Consider the following 25,975-nt stretch of genomic DNA (forward strand, 5'->3'; position numbering starts at 1 on the left):
GTAAATTTTGGGCCATTCTAATTGCAAAAGTCTCTTTTTAGCAGTTTATTCCCACCCAGTCACGTTTAATTTTTACCTTTTTATCTAGCTTCAACTAAATAATTTCATTCAAACATTGCACATGCATGAAAAGGATGTGAGAAATAACATGTCGTAGGCTGGAGCTAAATTGTCTCTCAATCCACACAAATCTCGTGCTCATAAAGGCTTTGAGAAACAGTAGGGTGTCAGTCAGCTGGAGACAGAGAACAGAAAACATTGATACAGGTGCTCTTTGTTTAAGTGTCTTTTAGTTTATTTTAGTGTTTATGTTTGAATGATACTGACAACTTTTCACACAACGGATAAAAACAAACTCTTAATACTACTAGGATGTTTATGATAAATAGGCTAGTAATGAAAGTCAAGCACATGACAATGTAAATATGATGGGGTTTTTTTTTTTTTCTTGAGAGCATGATCTTTTCATATGTCTTATTCAACTATTACTCAATTGCAAAGCAAGTCTGAACAGTAAACTACTTCACACAGAATGCAACAATGCAATATTGGAGGGATTCACTACAGCTTACAGAAATATTTGGTTAAAGGTTTCCATATGAGACTGAATCAGGACACTGCCATTGAAAGCCTTCCCTTTCATACCTACATCCAACATCATTTTATACAGTTACTGACAGGATAAAAAAACAATTTACATAAACATTTTTGGTGATCGATTTATATTAAGTGTGACATAACAAAGACACATCTGGCATAAAAAAAAACGGTACATGAATTTTCACCTTCCTCCTCTATGATCTGAGAGCAGTGAAAACACAGAAAACCTTTGTATCAGGTTCTTAGTCTTAAAGAGAAATGATTCCTCTGATGAACAGCACATGATAAAGGAAGGCAGACCGTCTCCTCTGATTGGTTCAGGTCAGGTCAGCAGGTTTTTAGCATTCGCTGGCCCTTGCTGTAACATAGAAAAGTATTGAAGATGAATATCACATTTAAATATTTAATGAACTGATGTTTTCATGTTTATAACATGTATCTATAGATCAGTCTCTTACACTGAGAACACAGAGCAAACCGATTTATCTGAAAGCCCGAGAGTGGTCAACTTATCACATTATAATATTATATTTTTGTATTATTATTTATGGTTCTTTGGGTCAACAATGTTTATTTTTTCAAGCCAATTCATCTGTCTGAATGTCAGAAAGTTGCAGACATCCATAATAATTTTTTTGCAGCTTAGTTTAAAAGAAATGCTTATTTTCACTGGGAAGTTTTGAGGTTTTAAGCATGTTTTCTTTGTACAAATAACTCTTTCATCTCAAAAGATCAAGGAAAATGTGACACCCGTGGCCCCTTTAAATAATTTAAATTAAATTCTAATTATTTTATTCTTCACTATAGACAAGATACTGAATAAAACATTTACATAGCACATCTTTGTATCCTGTTTCCCTAACCCCACCCTCAGGGATCATGGAGTGTAAATACTCCCCGGGGAGATATTATGACTCATCCTGGAAACCATGCGACTGGTGCTGTGGAGACGGGCCATACGGGCCCACCACTGAGCACAGACCCACTGTATCCCACTGCCCCGCGGGGGAACTGGCACAGCAATAATTAGCAGATGGATTTCATGCGTGGAACACACAGCCTTCAGACCACACAGGTTTATAAGTGCCGTGTTTCATAAGGGAACTTGAGGGGGGAGGTTCTGATTTATACAGGTTACCAGCACTGGTTTCATGTTACTGGTTGCACAGGCAGATGAGGGCGGTCATACCTGTGTCATTGAGCATCGCTTGAGCGTTACTTCCTGTCCTCCTCCTGTTAAAAGAGAACTGCGCTTTTAGAGCTAGTCAATGTGTATATACTTTGGTGTACATACAAGTAAAACACCACAATATGAATCTATTAACTGTATAAAAATGAGCTGTAGCCAATATGATTAATTTTATACCTTTTGTCCTGGTTGAATTTGCATCTGCAGTGGCCACCTGTAATAATGGCAAAGGATGTTGTTAAACAGGTTGCTGGCTGAATCAAAAATATGTCCAGGTCACATTTCATGTCAAAATCCAAAGGGAAAAAAAATCAATCAAGCAAGAGTTATGGCCATATATCAGCATGTCAGAATATTGTCAGTTCAGCAGACTGTAAATAAATCCAATGATTGATTTAATATGCCACGGATTCAGGATCTGCTGTTGTTGCTAACTCAAAATACGCATTCAAGTCTCATTTACTAATTAGAAAGTTCAATAATCAAGAAGTTAATATTGAGTAACTTATATTTTAGACAGTTTTGCCAGTTAAAAAAAAACAGTTCTCAACATAATCGCCAAAAAAACAATAGTGGTTTTGTTTTTTGTTTGTAAATGATAGGGCTGGGCAAAACATTTTTTTTTTTTTTTGATTAATCGATTTAAAAAATGTGGTCGATTCAAAATCGATTCTCAACGGCCAAAAATCGACCAAAAGCCAGTATTAGTTTTCCTACACTGTTCATAGGTTTGCAGCCTCCATGTTACATCTAATGCTGTGAGATTTTATGTTTGTTTTATCTTAAACATAAAATCCTGATCCTGATTGATCAAGGCATCCAATTTTAAGCATCAATTTTTCATCTTGCATCAAAATCCTGTCTATTCATTGTATGCATTTGAAGTTGGGTTTTAATGTACCCAAGAGTACCTAAAATAAAAAGAGTTTAATATACAGGTTTGTGGCTCTCAATTTCTTTTTATTAATTAACCACTTTCACCGTTTTTTTGTGTGTGACAAATATAGGATTTGTATTAAATATATATTCATTGAGTTGAATCGGGAATCGAAATCGAGTTAAGAATCGAAATTTAATCGAGAATCGAAATCGAATCAAATTTAGAGCTTGCGAATCGAAATCGAATTGAATTGGAACATCTGAATCGATACCCAGCCCTAGAAAATGAACTAGGCGAATGATTTAATGACTGAATTCGGAACCATTAAGAATTATACAGTACAATTTGTTAAAGTAGTAGGTCATTGGGCTAGTTTTGTTGTGCAGACTTGGCAACCTTTTTTTGTCGCCATCTAATGGTTTAACTAGGGTATGTAACGTGCAAAAAGATAGGCCTATATATCTTAAATCTTGTCTGAACGTTGGTCAAACTCACTTAGGAGAATAGTGATGCCAATCAGACACAGAACTGCTGCCAAGATCAAACCTCCAACTCGAAGTCTGTGATAATCTGAGACAGAATAAATGACAATTGAAGAAAATGTGAGATGATCGCTTTAAGCACTGGATTATGGATGATAGGCTCAAACTAAAGGATGTGTGCAACTAACCAAAAGAGAAGGGGTCTTCCTCTGCTGCAAATCCCAAACCGAGAAAAAAACCCCATTAATTAGTGCATGTAACATTGTGTAGAATTATTTTATCACAAGGATGAGAAAAGAAACAAAAGGAAACAGTGTAATTTAAAAGTGAAATATCTTACGTGTCTTCTGACCTTCTGCCAACACAAGGGAAAAAACTACAAAAATAATAGAGTATATTAGCAACATAACATCCAAAGTATGTATGGTCACATGTGTGTGTTTATTGTTATGTATAGTTACTTGTGGTCTGTACAGATAAAAGCACCTAAATTAATTTATATTTGAATTTGCATTTCTATGGTAAGAGACATGACAACAAGCAAGTATTTTTTTAAACCAAAGACTTAAAAAGAAAAATCTTTATCAGAAAAAGATTTAAAAAACTAACAAACTCACGTGTCAAGAAAACTAGTGCCAAAGTCTTCATCATGACGGTGTGGTTGTAACCTGCAATACAAAATTAGGTTTGCCATGAAAAAATGAATCATACAGATAATAAAGATGCATCTGATCTACATAAAAGTATCACTAATTTACTTTCTTAGGGATAGTTCACCCAAAAATGAAAATCATTGTTTGGGATGACATGAGGGTGAGTATTGATGAAAGAATTAAAAATTTTCATTGAACTAACCCTTTAATGCATGTTGCAGGCCTTATTGTGCATGATGCGTCAATATAATTTTTAACAAATTTAACTTTGAATCCATTTTCTCTGTTTTCACCAAACCCTTTTACCCTTTTCTTCCCCTCCAGCCCCCTGGCTCAAGTCCCTCCCTACATTTTCTCAATGATTATCCTTTTTCTCCCGGACATAAGTCAGATTGCGGTTAAAGTAAAATGGATTTATAATATGAGCTGAAGATTTTTTACATTAAAACACATGTAATAATTCAGTTAGTGTTGGAAAGCATATCATGTATCTGCTTGCTACATCAGAGCAAATTCCCATTGTGATTTGTAATCCACTTATGCTCTAAATATAACATGAATCCCCTTAATGTCTGAATCATTGTCCTCTGCCAGCTTCACTTCAACAAAAATGGGGTAAAATCAAATGATCACAGTCCTTGCCAATGCATCTGATCTGATTAAACATATCGGAGCAACAAATAGCAGCTCTTGAGAACACAGAGCAGACTTGGATCAAATATCAACAACAAAGGCCTGGGACATCTCAGCAACCAAATGCTCACACACCAACAAAACAGCTGCTAGGATACACACATCAAGACGCTAAACCCTTTCATATAAAAGACGACCTTTGTGCTGGAGGTTTACATCTGACAAATGCATATTTACGTCTACATCGTAATGAAAGGTGCATTGTGGAAACACGCTGGAGCACCAATCCAAAGCATAGCTGGGATTTTCCATTTCGTCTCCGAGAGACCGGAGGGAATGCTGTGCCCATCCCTACCAGCACGAGATGAAGCAACTCGCACCTTCCAAGCATGGTGGCGGAGAAGGGGAAAAGTAATGGGTTCACCAGAGACGTGCTGAGACAAAATAAAGTTTAATCAGAGAAGCCTTTGTCAGCATGAGCAGCGAACAAGGCAGCAGTTAATCTTTTCAGAGAGTCACCAAAAGAGGTTTAATAAACCCCTTGTGTCTGTTTTTATAACCTATAAGCTTGCACATGAATTATCTCATTTCCTTCTTCATGTAAACACGAATGCCAGAACATAAATGTATTTATATAGTAGGCCTACTTCATTTGTGAACAGTAGGAATCATCCTACTTCATGGGTGCCTGCTCAATTTGTTTATGTAAATCAAGTCAAACTAGCGTCTGTGTAGAACATGAAATTTGCAAACAGGTGCTAGTCTGATGGTGATTTCTGGGGACTGGACCATAGATATATAAACATAGATTCATCAGCAGGGACTGTTTCTATAAGCCGTCCGCCATATTAGAATGGTCAAAACACCGGTCTGTGACACTGAAGAGCAAGTTGACTGCAAGTATGGTCTCTGCAGGACAGTAATAGTTACCATATCAGTGGGCGAGGTCATAAACAGAGGGGTCAGATGAAGGGCATCATTTTCATTGCATGATTTATAAACACCCACCAGTTTGAAAACACCCACAACTTTAGAAACGCCCACTTTTGTTCCGCAGAGACCTACTCGTTGACTGCGTCTGCAACTGTAGTCATGGATGCATGCATGAATTGAAAGCTGTGATTGACAGCTTCTTTAAACGAAGTAGTCACTTTTTGGGGGATTTTCGGGAGGAGATTGGAGCTTCAGCTTTAATTTCTACATGTCCATAACTGTTTATTTCAGACTGACATGAGTTGTTCTGCAGTGGTCTAAACAGCATGATTTCGAGTGTACTTTCTTGAAGTGTTCTACCGTTAAAATAGGCTAAGACATTCCTGTGCCTATATAAAAACTGATTAGGCATACTGTCGGAATTTTTATTTTTAACTCATTAACAGATATAATAATACTTTAGTACGCTCATAACGTTCTGTAATGTCTTCTACACCCTAGTAAAAAGTAAATATACCAAATTGAAATACATGTATTTTATGCTAAGTATAATTTACATATTTATGTACTTAATATAAATACCCTGCAATTGTACTTTTGGTATACTAAATTGATACACTTAAAGTCTGCTAAATTAGAACAACTAATTTTGTACTTAATGCACTTTATCTAGAAATAGTGCGGAAGTTCAACTAATGATATAGCCTACTTAAGTATATTTCATTGTGCTAAAGTGGAACTATTGCAATTATAGTTTAGGTATATACTTTAAATATCTTGCAGTTTTGCAGTGAAGGAGTAGGAGTAGGCCATACTACTCCAAATAAAGTTTATGCTAATTAATGGGTTGGTTAGGGTAGGTTTAGTAGTGGTGACTAAACCTACCCTAACCAACCCATGCGTATCCTATGCACGTAAAAACTCATTTTCGCGTATAAATTACACGATAAACACACTGCGTGCTATAGAGACGCATTTAGTGTGATCGGGTTGAATACTTATATCAGTAAGTCTCAAGCGATATGTCAGTAAATATGTTAATGGATTTGTAGTGTACTTAGTATGCAATAAATGTGTTTTAAATACATTTTGATATAGGGTTTTTCACTAATAAGTGAAACGACAAATAGTTATTTTATTAGTACCATGCAGTGCAAAGATAATTCTTCCAAGAATCTGGCAAGAAAAGCTGTCTCTAGGTATTTCACAATCTTCTTAAAGCTCATCATGTTACTGTACAAAGAACTGAGAGAAAAGGAGAGAGCGTTTCATCTCACTGTTCTTGTTTTAGGCTTGGACAGTCTGGACGTTTTAGCACCCTCCTGCCAGCAGAATCACCCAGGGTGCACGGAGATAATAATGAAAGTCCTGTGATCTGGTACGGTCACGTTGGCTTGCCAGTGAGTGAGTCATGGGAAAGAATGGGGAATTGTGTCCAACATCACTTCCTCATCTCACATTACAAACCAACCTTCCTTCTTTCAATGTAATGCCTTGTTCCTTTCTTTTTTACAGTTGTCATAGTTCATTCATTCTAGAAAAAATAATGTCTCCTAACCCTTTTTGCTCCTCTTGTGCAACATTAAATCCTCATTCAGGAAATGTGTTGCTCAGTGTCTGAGCAAGTCAATACTATATTGTGTTTGCTTGTAATTTGTCATAGTTTAGTTATTTTAACAACCCCCTAACCATAGAGGTATTACATTTTGCTGAATAACTCGCCCTGCAGTTTGAGCAACTAAAATAGTTGTGCACTGCAAAATTGTATTATTTTATTTTGTATTTTTGTCATGTTTTGCATTACATATAGGCTATCTAAACATGAGTAAATCAAGATATATTTACTTGAGAAAAACAAATATCAGCTATAAAGTCTTATTTCTGAAAAAATTATCAAAATTATAACAAATATCTGACAGCGGAGTAAGATAAATTAACTTATTTCAAAGTCAAAACAAGAATATTTTTCTTACCTCATTAACATATATTAATAGAAATTTTAACAAATGTTGTTTTTGAAGAATAGTTCACCCAAAAACTAAAATTACCTCACCAGTCATCTCAAGCCATCCTAGGTGTATATGACTTTCTTCTTTCAGCTGAACACAATCAGAGATATATGAAATAATAGCCTGGTTCTTGCAATGGTATTGAATAGTGCCCGAGTTTTTGAAGCATGAACGAGTAAACGGCCGTTCCCAGAAGCCAGTGATTATAGTTTATAAAGTTTTAAATATGGATATTTTTCTTACAAAAACCCATCGCTTCGCTTCAGAAGGCATTTAGTGGAGTCATCTTTTATGATGGAGGGATGTGCTTTTTATGGCTTCAAAAACGCAGGCACTTTTCAATGCCACAAAAGCTAGGAAGAGCCAGGATATTATTTAATATAACTCTGATTGTGTTTGGCTGAAAGAAACAAGTTATATACACCTAATGGCTTGAGGGTAAGTAAATTATGGGATCATTTTCATTCCTTTAATACAAATGTGATCTAACTCATGATTGTGTGCTTTTGACTTCGTCCAGCAGGTAGCCAACGAACAGCCACCCAGAACACTGTAGACCAGAGATGTAGCAACCACATGGCAACATGCTAAAAATCATTCATAAACACCTTTGCAACATACTGGCAACCCATAGCATCATGGTGGTGAGTTGAATAGAGTGCAGAAATGGCTCTGTCTGGATGAGAGTTTACTCCCAGCAAACACAGGACGTTGGCACAATGTACACCTTCTAACAACGTTTCAACAACATGGCCAAAAGGTTGCCTTAACTACGTTGTGTGGTGAAGATTTTTACAGCGTTGTCACAATGTTGACATTGAACCGCCGTTCAGGGCCATTGCTTAAGGTTGTGTCTGGGTGTCTGGACAACCACTGGACTACATACGTACTCGTCACTGCCCTGAAGCGCGAAGCCTTTTATATTTCAACCGACCATTGGGCCGTCTCCAAGGACCAAGCATACGAGAGAATTGAGTTTAATTTACCTCAGCTAAATAAGATACGCAATTATTCAAACACAACCTAAAACTTCCTTGTCTAACGTGACATTTATTTGTTCAGTCTAATTGAAGGGACAGAATAACGTTAGCTGACAATTCATGGGGTTTTTGATCTTGTGTAAATTACAGTAGTATAGTGTATGCTAACGTTAGCTATTTTCTTTTAGCATTCAGATATCCTTTAATTCTTACCGTTAGGAAAAGTGTTAAAAAAGTATATAATTATCTAACATCTGACTAATTAAAAATTAACCTCAAAACATAACATCCTAAATGGGGGATATCTATATCTAGCATAAAAAATTTTAATTGTCAGGACGTCTACATTGTTACAATGTTGCGAGTGCGTAGACAGCGAGGATGCCATAGTAATTTCCTGTAGCTCAAACAGTTGAGCGTTGGCACTTGCAACGCCAAGGTCATGGGTTCGATTCCCAGGAAAAGCAAGAACTGATAAGAATGTAAATGTGTACCTTGAAATGCAATGCAAATCGCTTTGTATAAAAGCGACTGCCAAATGCATAAATATAGTAGAAGTGCAACATGTAATCAGACACAAACTTGTCAGTCCAACACCTCTCTCTCCTAATCACAGTTTTTATATTTAGATCATGTCTACCACTGGTTTCGTGACCAAAGTCAGTCTAAAGGCAGTTATATACAGTTCTACACATGAATTGATGCTGCAGCTAAACGCTGAATGTGTAATTGTGTAAAAAATAATTAGGGTTAAAAAGCATTGCATCTGCCCCATACTGGTGTGAGCAGCAAGCTATCTGATTGATTGGCTGGAGATTTGATCAATCTCCAGTTGATGGACACGCCTCCTTCTCTGCACTAATTTGATCAATCTAGTAATTATTGCGAGCAACAGCTGGTGTGGAGGTGGAGTATATTCTGTGTTGAAGAAAGGAGAGAATTATGTGGAAGTAGCAGCTGGCAGGCAGTGCCACACGCACATTGTTCTCTTTTTTGGTTTCGTATTTAAGATCCTCTTTTTCCTATCCGCAAAAAACATGGTATATTCACTCCTGGGAAAATTAAAATGGACAACCCCAAAACGGCTAAACAAACACTAAGCTTTTTATTGTCTTAACTACAAATTATTGGTCAGGAAATTAGCAAAATTGAAGCAAAAGCACTTCTTAAAAACCATCAGACTGATTTTTTGGGCAGAATATGGGAAGTTGTGTGTGGAGTGATGAATCACAATGAAACACGAGTTGCGTGGTGATGCTCCAGAGCCGTGTCTTTGAAAATCTGCTGAGAAATATAATAATAAATGCATCTCTTCCACAGTGAAGCATGGAGGAAGAGTGTCATTGTGTGGGGAGCCGTTTAGCTGCTAGTGCTGGTGAGATGCTTCACTGTGGAAACTCATTTAATGCTTTGGAGTACAGGAGAATATTGCAGAATGGCTTGCTTCCCACAAATGAGGAATGATCAGATGTTATTATTCAGCAAGTCAATGATCCTGCCCAAATTACAAAGACAACCAAGAAGTGGCTTGAGAAGTTCATCAGGCTGGTGTTTTGGCCTGGTCAGAGTCCAGGTTTGAACCATATAGAGAATATTTGGTCTCACATTAAAATCAAATGAACTGGGAGACATTTTTCAACTAAGAACTGTTTGAAGCCATTATAACATTGAGTGGAACAACACTGACTCTTCTTCCTGTAAAAAGCTGTCTGCAAGTTGGGGACGGCTATTCTGTGCCAAGTTACTTTATCTACAGTATTTGTGAACTCTTGCTAATTTCCTGAGCAGTGATTTGTGATTAAAAATGGTTAGACCATTAAAATACCACTAAATATAAGAGTCTAATATCCACCCAATCAGAAGACAAATAGGCATACAAATAAACAGATAAATGGGCATATAATAGTGGTGATATAACATTTAAAAAAAATTTGCCATGTTGATAGGAAAAGAGAAAGAAAGCAAGCAATACATATTTGTATAAGTGTGTGAGTGGTCAGTGTACTTAAGTCACATTTGCCCTCACCTACTTTTTCCAAACACCCCGCACTCCATATAAGAGAACTTGACACAATCACATGGCACACAAAGGATGCACGCCATGTACACAGGAATCCAGACTGCAGCTATATTAGGAACGAAATTCCACCCCTGAGAACAGGCTGTGAACTTTGAAGTATTGTATGATTATACACTCCAGCACAAACACGCTGACAGATGCCCTTTAGTAACACAGGCCGTTTAAAATGGAGGTAAAGTAAAACCATGTAGTTCAACAGTGTTTTTACAGACAAACCACTCCAGAAAAGTCCTCAATATATAACTAGATTTGTATTGAAGTTCGCAGTGCTTTCAAACCCAGAGTGACGCAGGAAGGAACGAGACATTCTGTTGAAATGAATCACTCTTGTAAAAAACACAATCCCGCCCTTTCCTGTGGTTAATGTAGTGCTGTCCTTGTGCTCCCTTCAGCTAACAAACGTTTCCATGAGCAGATCATGCAATAAAGCCAACATGCCATGAGCATCTAAATGTAATCCTTTCACATACATGTTTCCTTATTTTGTGATAAAAGAGGTTAACGGTGGGCTGGATGCATCTCCGACTTTAAACACCACATTAGACTTGTTTACTCGTGAACGACTGGATTTCATCAACTTTTCCATATTCACAGCCAGCTCATGATTAAGCCATGTTCCTTATTCAGATGTTCACTAATATACATTTTCTAAGATCTCTCACTAAACTAAATGAATCAAACGTACAGTAGCAACACTTAGTCCATACAACTAAAATAATAATACAGTACCAATACTATTAAAAGCAACAAGAATTATAAACAAAGTAAATAGTATTTCTACATGTTAGCACCAGGTTTCTGTCATACAAAACACAGTTGGATTTTGTTCAAATAATATTCAATGAAGAAGGGATTATTTACAGGCTGGTATGTTCAGCAAAGAATTCATGTGCCTGTGATCTTTAAAAGTCGCAGTGATCAAGGGCGCAGCTGCTCTCCACAGTGAAGCTGCTTGACATTCCAGTTTCCAAATCACTGGAGGAAAACTAACTCAAACAGTGAGGTCCAAGCCTGAGACCACCTTGAAAACCTGGATTTTTTTTGTTTTGTTTTGTTTTGTTACTAAGCCTCCAAATAAATGTTACCCGAAAGCTAACATAAAATGAAAAATAAATGTTTAAGTAATTTCGCAACTCTGACCATATACGGTTCTTGCTTTTAAAGAAGCACAAGATGCTTGCTGGAGAACATGATCATATTTTGCTCATGGAGGAACCAAATACAAAATTCATATACATTTTTCAATTTGAGTTTTCACTTATATTGTTCTGCATAATGTTCAAAATGAAATTAGTATTAAATTAGAAAAATGCAAAGAAAAATTGCATTTTCATTAGTGGTCTCAGCTTTTCAGACCCTAATGTTTTACTCAAATAATGTCTGATTATCTGTATATTTTTTTCATCTTGAAATTTTAGGTATTTTTTAGTATTAGTATTATTAGTTATGTATACTTTTTAGTTTTATAAAAATAAATGTTATTGTCAAACTAACAGCTGGAAAGTATGTAAAAGGATACAAAAATCCCACAATAAAATGTGTCGTCAAAAGCCCTTAAAAAGTTTCTGAACGCTTAATTATCATATTTTAATACAATGAACTTGACTAAATCCATCAGCCACAACATATGTTTCAGTATATAAACATTAAAATGGTGTTCAGAATTGATTACTCACCTTTACCAAGGAGAAAGAAACTGAAACGTAGAAGTTTGAAACGTGGTTGTGGAGGAACCACCCTAAACACACGTAAAAATCTGATCTAGACAGACTGAAACCAACACCCTAAACAATCCGCTCAACAGGTTGGCTCAGTCCGAGTGGGTTGAGTTTTGAATGAAGGATCCTTTTCTCTGCGAGAGCAACTCTGATAGTTTTTAGTTTGTCATGCACGCTCAGGCTAAATTGATTCTACTGGGTGGACACAATGATTCACACTGGCTCTAAAAAAAATGCATTGTGTTTTAGGGTTTAAGGAAATGTTATAAACTTAGCTGAAGCAGTACTGGTAATTTTTCTATGGGTTATTTACAGTGTACACCCTTTAAAATAATGTTCCAAAAGTTTTTTTTGCAGCTTTGCAAAAATTGCATTTTTCGTTCCTCAAAAAACCTTTCAGTGGACAGTTCTTAAAATAACAATTTTTTTCTTAGTGTAAAGAACATTTTAAAGAACCGTTTTTCACCATTAAGAACCTTTTGTGCAAAGGTTCCATGGATATTAAAGGTTCTTCATGGGTTCAAATGTGATTAAAGTCTGCGTGAACCGGAAGTTGCAAACGACTTTTCTCAAGTGTTGTGACGCATTTCCGAGTGAAAGGGAATATTGAACAGAGGGCAGGGTTTTACTTTAGCGCTCCTCCTCTCCATCTCTCGCCCGTAGCAGAGTAACGGCTTGAGGGGAGTGGTTAAGCGTTTAAACAACCCAAGTTCTCATGCCTACGTCATCAGAAAAAAGAACCATTCCAGACCCGGAAGTAACTTTTCAGACTTTGATTAAAGATAACTTCGGCAAACAATTTTTTTCCGTGTATTAACTTGCACGGATTAATTGTTCACCATAAGACTAGTAATATCCGCTAACAAAGTAAATAGGGTCAATTTTGATTTCATGCCGACTTTAAAGAACCTTTATTTTTAAGATTGTGCAACATTGAGGAACAGAACAGGTAAAATTAATATAAAAATTAACTTCTATTATTATTATTATTATTTTAGCATCCCCCCCATGCTTCAATAATGCATTTCAGCATTTAAATCAATGTATTATAAAAGTTATCCAGACCACCTACTGGGGAAAAAAAAAGACATTTGAGCTTTATCTTGCATAAGCCAGTGTTTGAACATCTCTCAGCCAAAATAACCTCAGGCATAAAAAATGACTCCAAATGCATTTTTGCAGGCCCATAACTGAGAATCTTTATTAAAGCGCCACTTGGAGAGATTACTGAAAATGTATAGAATAAATTTACATATTCAAAATAACAGCAGCTCAGTTTTTTTTTTTTTTTTTTTTGGGGCAGGAACTGTGATTAGTGAATAAATTAAATGGTTGAAAAATGTTGAAACAATGGAAAAACTACATTGAAATAAAGTACAAGTGAGATGTGGAGCTAGTTAGCCATCTGTAGTTTCTAGTCTTCTACTCGATCAAATATCCAATGAAAAGTTTCAGCGGATGAAGTCCCTGATCCTTAGATTTTGCTTGCATCCTCTTCACCCCTGTCAAAAAGATGAGGGACATTTTAAACAAGTTTTTCTTTTAATGATACATTTTGATTTCAAAATGTGCGTCATTTTACTGAGATGTTGAAGTGTAAGTGTGAACTTGACGCTGAGATCAGGTGACCTACTTTCTTTTTTGTTTGCACTGCCCCCCTGTGAAGAGAACAATCTGTTACTCTTTCTGTGAGCATATAAAGTCAAACATAAGGTTTTCGTTAGGTAGAAAATGCGTGTAAAAATTCGAAGCTACTTACAACACAAAACTGTAACCCCTCCTGCTACAAGCAGGGCTGTGAAGATCAAACCCCCGATCCTCAGCGCCTCATAGTCTAAAAAGTACAGCAGTCAGCAGGCGTGCATTAAATATAATGTGTGTTAATAAATATAATAAATATATAATATCTGTGTATATATATATATATATATACACACACACACACACACACACACACACACACACACACACACACACACACACACACACACACACACACACACACACACACACACACACACACACAGCTATTTACTATATTTATTAAGTTTTATTTATTGGAAAATCATGAATACTTACTGTAAACAAAAGGATCTGCAAAGGCAAAAAAAGAGGAGAAAAGTTAGATCGCTCTTGAAAACAGACAAAAATACTGCCAGAAATGTTCTCATTGCATAAGACTGATAGCTCAAATGTTGAATAGCAATGTAAGAATCAAACACTTCTGCCTTACTTGCTTCGGCTTGACTGAAGAGTGCCAAGAGGACTACAGATGAAAATGAAGACATGTGACAAATCACACACAAATTACTGACATTAACAAGTATAAATATACAACTATAAATATACTGTATTGCTAACCATCATTTTACTAAAAGCTTGTTCCATCAAATCATCAAGTCCAAGTATACTGTAAATGTGGACGGAAAGTCTCTTTGAACGTTTGACCTTCAGGCCCAAGGGCACAGGTCTGTCTGTGACCTTTACTGTGTACATAAATAGTGATGACTTACCTGTAAGGAGAACTAGTTCTGTGAGCTTCTTCATTTTTACCCCTCCTGGTCAAGGACACACACACACACACACACAATAAATTTGACTTTTTTTAGTCTCCTAAAGGGATTGTCCACTGAAAATAAATAAATAACTAAATTAAATTCTGTCATTTACTCATTGATGACTGGGGCTCTTAAATGACAAAAAGCATCATACACGGATCATAAAAGTGATCCATACAACTTGTTTCTGAAGCTGCACTATCTCTCTGATGCAGTCATAACTTCATAACAATGTCAGAAGTAATAATGTTTAACGTGTGAGGGAATTCTTTTGAGTCTTTTCTATGAATCAGTTGATTCAGATCCTTCTTGAATCACACTGATTCAGTTCTCTTATAATCACCTACTGAATTTTCCAGTCAGCCCACTGTAGTGGTAAATTATAAGTGAATGACGACTTCAATTTAGGTCGGTTTCTTACACAAAGATTTCATAATACTTCAGAAGACAGCGCTCATGTTGTATGGACTTTATGATGCTTTTTTTCCAGTCCCCATTCAGCTTCATTATATTGAAAAGAGTGGCCAGCGTTTATGGAAAAAAAGTCACACAGGTTTGAACATCATGAGAGTGAGAGAGTGAGTAAATGACACAATTACAACTATTTTACAGAAACACTTAAAAACAAGGTAAAACATACTAATGATTTATTTTGAAATCATTTTCAGTATGCATCACTAACAAAGTCAGCATCGGCTACTTGCAGCACTTATAATTAGATCTAATGTTTCTTTCCCATGTGCCGGTCAGTGGTGAGACGCAGAATGTTTGTTAAGAAACTCCAGCTGTAAACGCAGCTGAGAGAAATCAGCGCTCGTGTTTTAAAAGTAAACATAGAAACGACGGGTCAACGCAGTCGGGACGCGGGACACTGCTGGTGTACCCTTGAACGCCTGGAGGTGTTTTGGAAAATTTGCCCTCCCACCTCCTCTGATTCTGGAATCATATTCGAGTGCTTTGGATCAGTAAATCAGCTCTTTCTTTATCTCACTGACCACACATGTGCCCTGACCGATGTCTAGAAACGCGATTTCAAGTTGTTTCAAACCTGTGTGAATTTCTTTCTTCTGCTGAACACAAAATATATTTTGAAGAATGCCGGTAACCTGACAGTTAATGGACCCCATTGACTTCCATAGTAGGAAAAAAAATACTATGGAAGTCATTGGGGTCCATCAACTGTCTGGTTACCGGCATTCTTCAAAATATATTTTGTCTTCAGCAGAAACTCATACGGATTTGAAATTTGAGATTTGAAGAAAGAAACTCAGGTTTGAAAACAACTTGAGGGTGAGTAAGTGATGATAGTATTTTCATTTGTAAGTGAACTATTCCTTTAATGCATCTTATAGTCTAAAAATAACTATGATTATCTTTTAAAACATAATTCCTCTGAATTAAGCCTTAAATTAAGGTTCCAAAAGGGGGGTTTCGCAGCGATGCCATAGAAGAACCATTTTTAGTTTCCCAAAGAACCGTTCGTTGACTTTGAGAAGTGGAAAGGTTCTTTGGAGGTTCTTTATGGAACCATCAATACCAATAAAGAACCTTTATTTTATAGAGTATTCCATACACAAATGTCATGTCAAATAATTCTCGAAATGTCCACATATCTAAAATCCCATGGGGTCACCTTCAGCTTTTGACCTGATTCTGAGAGCGAATGACTTCACAGCAGTGTCAGAAGTAACAAGGATGAGCACATTATTCTTTTGAGTCTTTTCTATGAATCAGTTGATTCAGATCATTCTAGAATCGGACTGATTCAGTTCTTTTATAATCACCTACACCTTATCCAGCCAGCCAATTCTCAAAATGTCCACATGTCTAAAATGCAATGGGGTCACCTTCAGCTTTCGACCTGATTCTGAGAGAGAATCTTTATCTAATCATTGTTAATCTTTAGTTAAATTATCAACTTAGACCATGGATTATGTATTTAATCACAAATGGCACTAAATCAAACATTAATGAAAATTGGCATGCAAGCTAAATCAATAATTCAACAGGAGGTAGTTCTTCATTGCATCATTCCCATGTCACATTCAGCACAGTCCATTATATAAAATGAGCATCATCTTACCTAAGCAGAGGAACTGACGGCTCTCCGAAGCGGTAGATGTTGGATGATGCTCCTCAGGTGGGGTAAACTCACAACCTTTCTGTCTTTTCTATAACCTTTAAAAATAACTCCTCCTTACTGTATACACATAAACAAAGCACAGCATATCAGATCGATGCATTTTGGGTGTGTGCATCACGTCATCCTGTCCACTGTTTAGCCCAAAACATGACCTGTGTGTTGATGAATTACACACAGCTTAAAAGTTGTTTAAGATGGAGGCCAGCATGAGTACACCGGCAAATCAATGTCCTTTAAATGTTCTTTACTAGAGGTATTAAAGCGAATGTCCTTTACGCTATACAGTCAACAGTAATGTGACACTATGGGCAAAAAAAATGAAAAAATAAAAATGAAAAAAATATTTAAAATAAATAAATAATGTATCAATATTTTTTACAATATATGTCATTATATAATAAATGACTAAATGCATATTAAACAAACTTTTTTTATAATAATAATTATATAATATAGCCTATATATAATATATAAATATTTTGCAATAGCCTATGTAATGATATATAGGATATATATATATATATATATATATATATATATATATATATATATATAACATGTTTATTATAAGTAGCCTAAGCAATAAGGTATAACCGTCGCAACCCCTTCAGCCGTGACTTATTCACGATACAGCACTAGCCTCGAGTAGCCTACCTTATTGCTTTTATAAAACGGGTAACTTACCACACAATGCAAATATTAAAGCCGAAAAATATGTATCTATGCAACATTCATGAAGTAAAATCACTAAAAGCCTTCCTTCCGCTGGAAAAAGTCTTCTCCGAGAGCACAAGTTTGAGTCCTTTCAATGTAAAAGTCTTCTCTACTGACTGACTCGCTCATAAATACAGTCTTTGCTGCCATCTATTGGCGAAATAATGTATGTAACTTCTATTGCTGTTTACGGTCAGGGACTGTTTTTTCCAGCGGAAGGAAGGCTTTTAGTGATTTAACTTCATGAAAGTTGCATAGATACATATTTTTCGGCTTTAATATTTGCATTGTGCGGTAAGTTAACCGTTTTATTCAAGCAATAAGGTACTCGAGGCTAGCAACCAGTAGGCTATCTAGCAACGCCCTTCAGCCGCGATTTATCCACGATACAGCACAGCCTCCCGTAGCCTACCTTATTGCTTACATATATTTATGAGATTTGAGATATGAATATATATATATATATATATGTTTACAGTGCCTTGTGAAAGTATTCGTACCCTTGATTTTCTGACGAGTCCCCCAGTTTTCATGTGTCCACTGAGGAGAGGCTTGAGGGCCACTCTCACATAAAGCCTAGATCACTGGAGTGTTGCAGTCATGTTTGTCCTTCTGTGATTTTCTCCCATCTCCATATACCAAATGTAACTAAACCAGAGTGACCATCAGCTTCTTGGTCATCATCACTAACCTGCAGTTTTAAGTGTCCTACCCACAAATAACAATGATAACACATCTGCTATATAACCTTTACTTCATATTTAGTTTCCATTCCCCTTTAAGGCCCTTCTCCATCGATTGCTCAGTTTGGCCAAGAGGCAAGAGTCCTGTGGCCGGTTGCATAAACTGCTTGGACCAGTCTTAAAAGTTAGTCATCTATTTTTTTCTTCTTCAAAACTGGTCCTTTTTAAAGCCAGTTATAAGAGGGTAGATCGGTCTAATTTGAATTGGAAAAGTAAGACTGATCATCGCTTGTCTAACTGGTAGTTGGTCAAACTGGTTCTTCAGACACAGTCTTAACATAGTGGCTAAGTTTATGCAACTGGCCCAACTGGTTGTTCCAAACTTCTTCCATAAAGGATTATGGAGGCTACATGCTTCTGTGAACCTTCAATGCAGCAGATTTGTTTTGTTTTTTTAGTCTCGACACAGTCTTGTCTCTGAGCTCTACATTTTCATTTCCTTTGACCTCATGGCTTGGTTTTTGCTCTGATATGCATTTTCAACTGTAAGACCTTTTATTGAGAGGTGTTCGCCTTTCCAAATCATATTCAATTGAATTTGCACAGGTTAACTCGACTCAAAGTGTATAACATCTACAAGTAAAATGGGGGTGTTCCTGAGCTAATTTTCAAGTGTCCAAGAAAAGGGTATGAATACTTATGCAAACATTTTTTTTTAATAAAAAATATTTTATTTTTAATAAATTAAAGTTATCACAAATCAGTTTTTTTTTTGTGTGTGTGCTTTTTCATTATGGTGAATGGAGTGTAGATTAATGTGGGGCTGGAAAAGTCACTTAAAGCAATCTGCAACAACAAAATGTGAATACTTTTGGAAGGCACTGCATAGCTATATATAGCCTATATGGCAGTCTAAAAAATATTACCCATTAAACTTTATATTAATTGTGCATTGCCATAATTGAGCACATTTGGAGATGTTCACAAGCTAAAATATCTGGAAATGCATCAAGGCAAGTAACCAAATGAGTGGTTATAATGTCCCTTTTTAGGGTGTGCACTTGAAGAATCATCTTAATCACTGCAAGAAAAACTTTGAACGACAACAATATAATGTAGTCTACTAGTAATCTCACTACTACAAGCTCTGATAAAGTCTGGCAATCATGCAATCATGCACCGTGAGAACAGAAATCTGCCCTACTGCACCATTACAGAAGAAATGATATTTCCTAACCACAGTATTTAAGAGTGAACAGGCAGTCAGGCGGATCTGCTCTCTAGGGCATCTCCAGCAAACGCAGTCATCTGAAAGATTTCACATGAGAAAACTGTCAGTGAATCCACAGCTTACGTGACTCTTTCATCATTTGTGTTAAAAAAAAAAAAAAAGACAATCTGTCACACAAACCAAGACTGGCAAAATGATAAGAGCTAATGCAGTTTAATGTTCTTCATGACTTTGCATTTTAAGAACTGACTATAAACTAAATGTGAACGTTTTTTCTTTACACTGTTGGGGTCTTTGAAACACGAGAAAATGCAATGAATTCTTACATGCCAATTTATTTGATTGATGTACACAGTAGAAATACACTACACGTCTGCCACTTTTTGATTTCAATATGTTTTATTGTATTATCCTTTAAATGTATTATCACTGGGGTCGAACTGACCCCAAACAAACATATCTATACATCATAATCACCTTTATGAAAAGTACATGCAGATAAAACAGAGTAAAAGCCTCAATAATATGTCTACTGGATTTTGATGAGGTCAGTGGAACATTTTACACAAATCTGAAAAGAAGATAATAGGTTAATTTAGACTTTACTATCACTATTAATATCAGTATGTCAGAGTCCCTCTGACAAGAAAATGAAGTCATTCACAAGAGAACAATAAGCATAGAATTAACATTAAAATTCAAACAAAAATGTAGGTAAAAATAACAATATAAAATATGTTTTATATTTGATTGTCTAATCTGATTTGAAATGCGGAATGGAGAATTTTTCTGATCTACATTTCAGTCAATAATGTTTACATTTTTAATTGTTATGAGCACAATCTGAAAATATCGCATAATAAACATAAATCTGACCGTGAGCTAAACCAGATAGAGAGTTGTTGTTGTTGTGTGCTGTAATGTGATCTCTTGTGTGTGTGCTGGAGTACATATGCAAATAGCCAAAGCTTCAAAACAAGTTCAGATGCGTCGTTTCTGTGAGAATCTTTATGAACTAAACTAAAATGCTCATGGACTGATATCTACAATGGAAAACAGCAGAATAGAAGCACAGTCTTTCCAGGGTGCAGCGAACCACCTGTGTCAATATTGACCCATCTACTATTGATCTACTCAGTCAGTACAATCCAAAAGGCTCAGTTTGTGTCCTGAAAAGTTGTCATTTAGCCTTTTAAAGCAGTGTAAAACGAATGTAATTAACTTATATCGGTCAAAGTTGTGTGTCATTTACTTACAATTCAAAATAAATAAATAAATAAAAACAACTAAAATAAGTGCATATCGTAAACAGTAGGTATGACAATGACATTGACTATTCATTAATCAGCAGATCTATGATTAAATAATCTGATCTTTGTATTAGTAAGATAAACATTATGGAAAGGTGGAGTTGCTTGATGCTTAAAGTGGATTAGCCAAAAAGACTTATACCTGGATCAATATCCCTTTGTTTTCAGGGGAAGGTTAGGGTTAGAAATAGGAACACAGTTATGATTATTATTATTTTTTTATGTTGAACCAGAAACATGCCCTGTTAGGAAATGAATGATGTGAATAGAGCAACGAAGACGCCCCCTACTGGACAAGAATTAAACCTGCAGAAACACAGGCCCTTCTTTCAAATCTGCTATTGAAGATAATTGCACTGTATGTTGTAGCCTATGTTACATTTATTATATCATGATATTTGTGCTATATTATTACAAACCCTTCAAATCCACATTTGTTTATAAGCGTGAGAGGGGGTTCAGTATTGCTTCGTTTGCGTCGATTGCACGTCATCCTGGATTCCACCCACCGACCCTAAAAAAACGCAGAAAAACGAGACCAAAGTTTAGAAAACCTATCTATAACTTAACATCTCTCAACGTAAATTAAACGTATTAAAGTCAGTCAAACATACAGAACCAAATGTCATGAGCAATGAGGAACTTACTGAAGCATCGCTGCGCTTTCTCGGATCTTTTCAACAGGATATAAGCCACGACGATGGTAATGAGGGCGGATAAAAATCCTCCGATCACGTATCCAATGAGCTTCGCATAGTAAGAATCATTCGCTGAAAGACACACACACACATAGAAACATCAAGGCAATTGTCTGTCCACTCACTTACACACTTTTAGTAGCTGGTAACATACCGTATACATAAAGGTTTCCGATTTGGTCAGCACCACCTTTGACCCTGCACAAAAAAACTGTGCCGTTGTCATCTTCTGATGTTCCTGCGACTTCCCAAACAGCTACATCTCCACCGGATTTAGCATAACAGGACGCTTTCATGGACTTTGGAAAGAAGAAATATTTAAGAATATTTAATATCATTTAGAGGCTATGGAAGCTGTCCGCCACTGAATAAAAAAATAAGAAAGTTAATTTCGACTTTTTATCTCACAATTCTACGGAGACTTAAAGGGATAGTTCACCCAAAACGTTTAATTCTGTCATTAATTAGTACTCGTCCTCATGTCGTTGCAACCCTGTAAGACTTTAGTTCATCTTCAGAACACGAATTATCTTTTTGATGAAATCTGACCCTTTTTGCTTTCTGTCCCTCCTCCATTGACAACTACGCAACTACCACTTTGACGCGTCAAAAAGTTCATAAAGAGATTGTAAAACTAATCCATATGAATTGAGCGGTTTAGTCCAAATTTTCTGAAGAGACTCGATCGCTTTTTATGATGAATAGATTGAATTTAGGTTGATGAATGTTTATATGCGGATAAAAGCCTAAATTCAAAAAAGCCTCGAGAAACTTTGCGTTCACTCGCAAAATTTTTGCGAGTGAATGCAAAGTTTCTCAGGGAAATGCAAAACATTTGCGAGAGAACGCAAAAGCATTGACTTATTATTTTTTCCTCCCATCTCATATTTTTTTTCCCCACCACCAACTTTCTCAGAATTGTCCTTTTATATCTCACAATTCGGACTTTGTAACTCGCAATTTGGGAGCGTATAATCTCGCAATTATGAGGGAAATAAATGCCGAAATGAGATAAAAAGTCACTATTTCTATTATTTTCTGTTTTTAAATTTTTTTACTCTGTGCGGAAACATACGGAGCCCCTAAAGGGACATGGTGGAAAATTAATAAGTCAATGCTTTTGCGTTCCCGCAAGAAACTTTGCATCCACTCGCAAAAACTTTGTGTTTCTCGTACCTCATATTTTATTCCTTCACCACGATGATTTTACAAATGAGAAAATAAATATGCTATTTCTTATTCCATTGTCCATGATATACTATATTTTAATACAGTTCATTAAAAATATTCTAATATCTAATTTGTTATATATTATTATTTAATTATAAAGTATTAAAATAAAAAATTACACATGCCATAAATTTGTGACACCCTGGAAGTGACATCATTTGGGCATTTTCTACAGCATTGTAGAAGTAAATAATCTCTTTTTTTATTGTACAAATTGTAGTGTTGGCTGCTTTTGTCATACTTGCACCTGTTATCCAAGTTATTATAGAAAAAAAAGAAGAGTTTTGGGCCCAATTTACAATCATCCCAGGATGCACCACATGGATATGCAGAGCTATTGGCTAATCTAGGCAAAGAGTGGCTACTTTTCAAGCTATGTTTTGATGGTTGATCACAGCATTTGTGTTGTTTCTTAGTTTTGACGACACCGTTATAAACATTTTAAAAATAGTCAAAATAAAGATTCAGTAGGAGTGTCGAAACTTTTGCTGTACAGAATGTGCACCACAACAGTTTAAAGAGAAGTCAGTTCTTCACCTGAGCGGGTAAGTATTTGGGTGAGTCTCCTGGACAACTCACAGAATCATTGACCTTCGAACCCATGATGTAAAATCTGATTTTTTCCGAGTCCAGGTCTTTGTAACCACATTCAAAGATGACAGTTTTCCCAGTCTCCGAGGTCACATTTTGAGGAAGTACAATGGATGTCAGGCCTGATGCAGAGGAGAAGCAACAGATGACAGTTTAAGCAGAAGGGCTTTGCTGATTTGACTAAGAAATGATCCACTTTTTGACTATTCTAATGACCACACCTACACTCTTAAAAATAAAGGTTCTTTATTGGCATCGATGGTTCCATAAAGAAACTTTGACATCCATGGAACCTTTCCGTTTCACAAAAGTTTCTTTTATAGTGTAAAAATTATTCTTTTAAGAACTGTTCACTGAAAGGTTCTTTAGAGAACCTTCTATGACATCGCTGCGGGAAACCTCCCTTTTGGAACTGTTGTTTTTAAGAGTGTAGCTATACACAAAATAGCCAGTAAAATCAATCTAAAAAATCAATTTAAAGGGAAAATGTTCAAATGCTCTCATTTCGAGCCATTAAACAATAGAAAGGTTTGAAATATCCTTCTTTACCAACAGCTACACTCTAAAAAATGCTGGTTTCAACCCAATTTTGGGTAAAATATGGACAAACCCAGTCGTTAGGTTAAATTTTTACATCACATTTTTAACCCAAACTTTGGGTTTGTCCATATTTTACCCAAAATTGGGTTGAAACAACCCAGCATTTCTTAGAGTGTATTTGTATAGTTTTTATCCCATTACAGTTTTTCAAGTTTAAAAGTCAAGGATCTTGAACTGTCCAAGCATCTTTCATAATCGCAGTCATTTTCTTCAACTGTAAGCAATCAGAATGAAATATGAAAACACACCGTTTGTAAGTGAAGCGAGCTGCAGCACTAAGATCAGAAGCCTCATCAGATGGACAGCGGTTTGGATCTTCATCCTTCTCATTTTCTCAGTTGTCACAGGGCCAAGAAAAGCCCGTTGTGCTGGTGCAGTCCCTCGAGCGATCGCCCGGTAGCGGAGCGGATGAGAGCCGTGCTCGTTCTCAGTAGACACTGTGTTGAGGATGGAGGATGCTCATTTGCAAGGAAACCTTCCAAGAAAGTCTTAGGCTGGGCTGGGACATTCCCTATTCCAGCCTTCACAGCAGCAGCGCACGTCGCTCTCTACACTTCCTTGTGTCCTTAGCACTGATTTCTTTACGCTTTCCCTTTCTCCTAGTATTATTGAACAACTATTTGAGTATGAGGCATTTTACTGCCAAAACAGTGATGTAAATCTACATCAGCCAGAAAGACATTTTTTCCACTCAGCCTTGGTTCAGGATGCGAAGCAGTTTTTATGAATGAAAGAGTTAACTTACATGCATTCAGATTTGATATGTGCTGCATTCATTTGCACAAACCTATAATAAACGGGAGAATGAAAGAATAAGAAATTAAGAATGAAAAGGGTGAAAATTAGAGCTCTTAAAGGGATAGTTCACTTTAAAATTAAAATTCTGTCATCATTTACTCACCCTCAAGTTGTTTCAAACCTGTATTAATTTATTTCTTCTGCTGAACACAAAGAAAGATATTTAGAAGAATGTCAGTAACCAAACAGTAGTCTGTACCCATTGACTTCCATAGTAGGAAAAAAAAATACTATGGAAGTCAATGGGTACAGACTACTGTTTGGTTACTGACATCCTTCAAAATATCTTTCTTTGTGTTCAGCAGAAGAAATAAATTAATACAGGTTTGAAACAACTTGAGGGTGAGTAAATGATGACAGAATTTTAATTTTAAAGTGAACTATCCCTTTAACATGATCGCACCATCCCAGGCATATTATTCACTTTGAATTAATACGCATTATCTGATATAGCCATGTGAAATGATAATAAATATAATAATAAACATACACACATAATTGTGTTTAATTATTAACAAGTTTTGTGCCAGAATAAAGGACACACATTTAACATTAATCAAACGTTTGGGGTCAATTATATTTATTTAGAAAGAAATTAACTTTTATTCAGCATGAAATTGATCAAAGTGAGAGTAAAGACATTTATAATGTTACAAAAGATTATTATTTCAAATCGATGCTGTTCTTTCTCTTCATCAAAGGATGAAAAAAAAATCAGGGTTTCCACAAAAATATGAAGCAGCACAACTGTTTTCAACATTGATATTAATAAGAAATGTTTCTTGAGCAGCAAATCAGCATATTAGAATGATTTCTGAAGGATCATGTGACACTGAAGACAAGTAATGATGCTGAAAATTCAGCTTTGATCACAGGAATAAATTGCATTATAAAATGTAATAAAATAGAAAAAACGTTATTTCAAATTGTAATAATATTTCACATTATTAATGTTTATACTGTATTTCTGATCAAATAAATGCAGCATTGGTGAGCATGAGAGCTAACCCTAACTTCTTGCATACTTCTTTCAAAAACATAAAAAAAAATGATACCGACCCCATCTTTTGAACAGTGTATACTTATAAATATTGTTTAAACATTTAAACATTGCTGATGATTTTATGTCAAGTTTCTAAAGCACAAAAGTAACCACACATTATTTTTTTTTAATAAAAAAAATTATGTCTTTATTTCAGTATTTAAAAGGCATATATTAAGGGGGCAACATTTACATTTGTTGAAAAGAATTGAAAAGAAAA

The 25,975-nt window shown here is 35.9% G+C and overlaps 3 protein-coding genes across 4 annotated transcripts; all 3 read right to left on the reverse strand.

Annotated features, from left to right (window-relative positions):
* Positions 1-273: 273 nt before the first annotated feature.
* Positions 274-12,475, reverse strand: fxyd3 (FXYD domain containing ion transport regulator 3). Its single transcript, XM_079625751.1, has 8 exons — positions 12,116-12,475; positions 3,769-3,819; positions 3,492-3,527; positions 3,340-3,363; positions 3,165-3,239; positions 1,967-2,003; positions 1,790-1,833; positions 274-958 (listed from the first exon to the last, which is right to left on the reverse strand). The coding sequence occupies exons 2-8, from the start codon at positions 3,800-3,802 to the stop codon at positions 939-941; spliced, it is 270 nt and encodes an 89-aa protein (XP_079481877.1). The 5' UTR covers positions 3,803-3,819; positions 12,116-12,475; the 3' UTR covers positions 274-938.
* Positions 12,476-13,544: 1,069 nt separating this feature from the next.
* Positions 13,545-16,916, reverse strand: fxyd11 (FXYD domain containing ion transport regulator 11). The gene is given in 7 exon segments (XM_079626629.1): positions 13,545-13,659; positions 13,791-13,815; positions 13,917-13,991; positions 14,237-14,280; positions 14,282-14,423; positions 14,671-14,715; positions 16,799-16,916. Coding segments are annotated over 6 exon segments (348 nt in total). The 5' UTR covers positions 14,705-14,715; positions 16,799-16,916; the 3' UTR covers positions 13,545-13,631.
* A 2,886-nt stretch (positions 16,917-19,802) lies between these two features.
* Positions 19,803-24,516, reverse strand: LOC307005888 (uncharacterized protein). 2 transcript variants are annotated; one of them, XM_079626394.1, is made up of 6 exons: positions 24,164-24,377; positions 23,262-23,437; positions 21,649-21,793; positions 21,444-21,566; positions 21,216-21,310; positions 19,952-20,057 (listed from the first exon to the last, which is right to left on the reverse strand). In XM_079626394.1, exons 1-5 carry the CDS (start codon positions 24,243-24,245, stop codon positions 21,255-21,257), a joined length of 582 nt encoding a protein of 193 aa, XP_079482520.1. In that variant the 5' UTR covers positions 24,246-24,377; the 3' UTR covers positions 19,952-20,057; positions 21,216-21,254. The 2 variants fall into 2 exon arrangements, with proteins under 2 accessions (XP_079482521.1, XP_079482520.1); XM_079626395.1 differs by having other exon boundaries at positions 19,803-21,310; positions 24,164-24,516.
* Between the last annotated feature and the right edge of the window lie 1,459 nt (positions 24,517-25,975).

This window comes from Phoxinus phoxinus (assembly GCF_949152265.1).
Source record: "Phoxinus phoxinus genome assembly, chromosome: 10".
Taxonomy (NCBI): domain Eukaryota; kingdom Metazoa; phylum Chordata; class Actinopteri; order Cypriniformes; family Leuciscidae; genus Phoxinus; species Phoxinus phoxinus.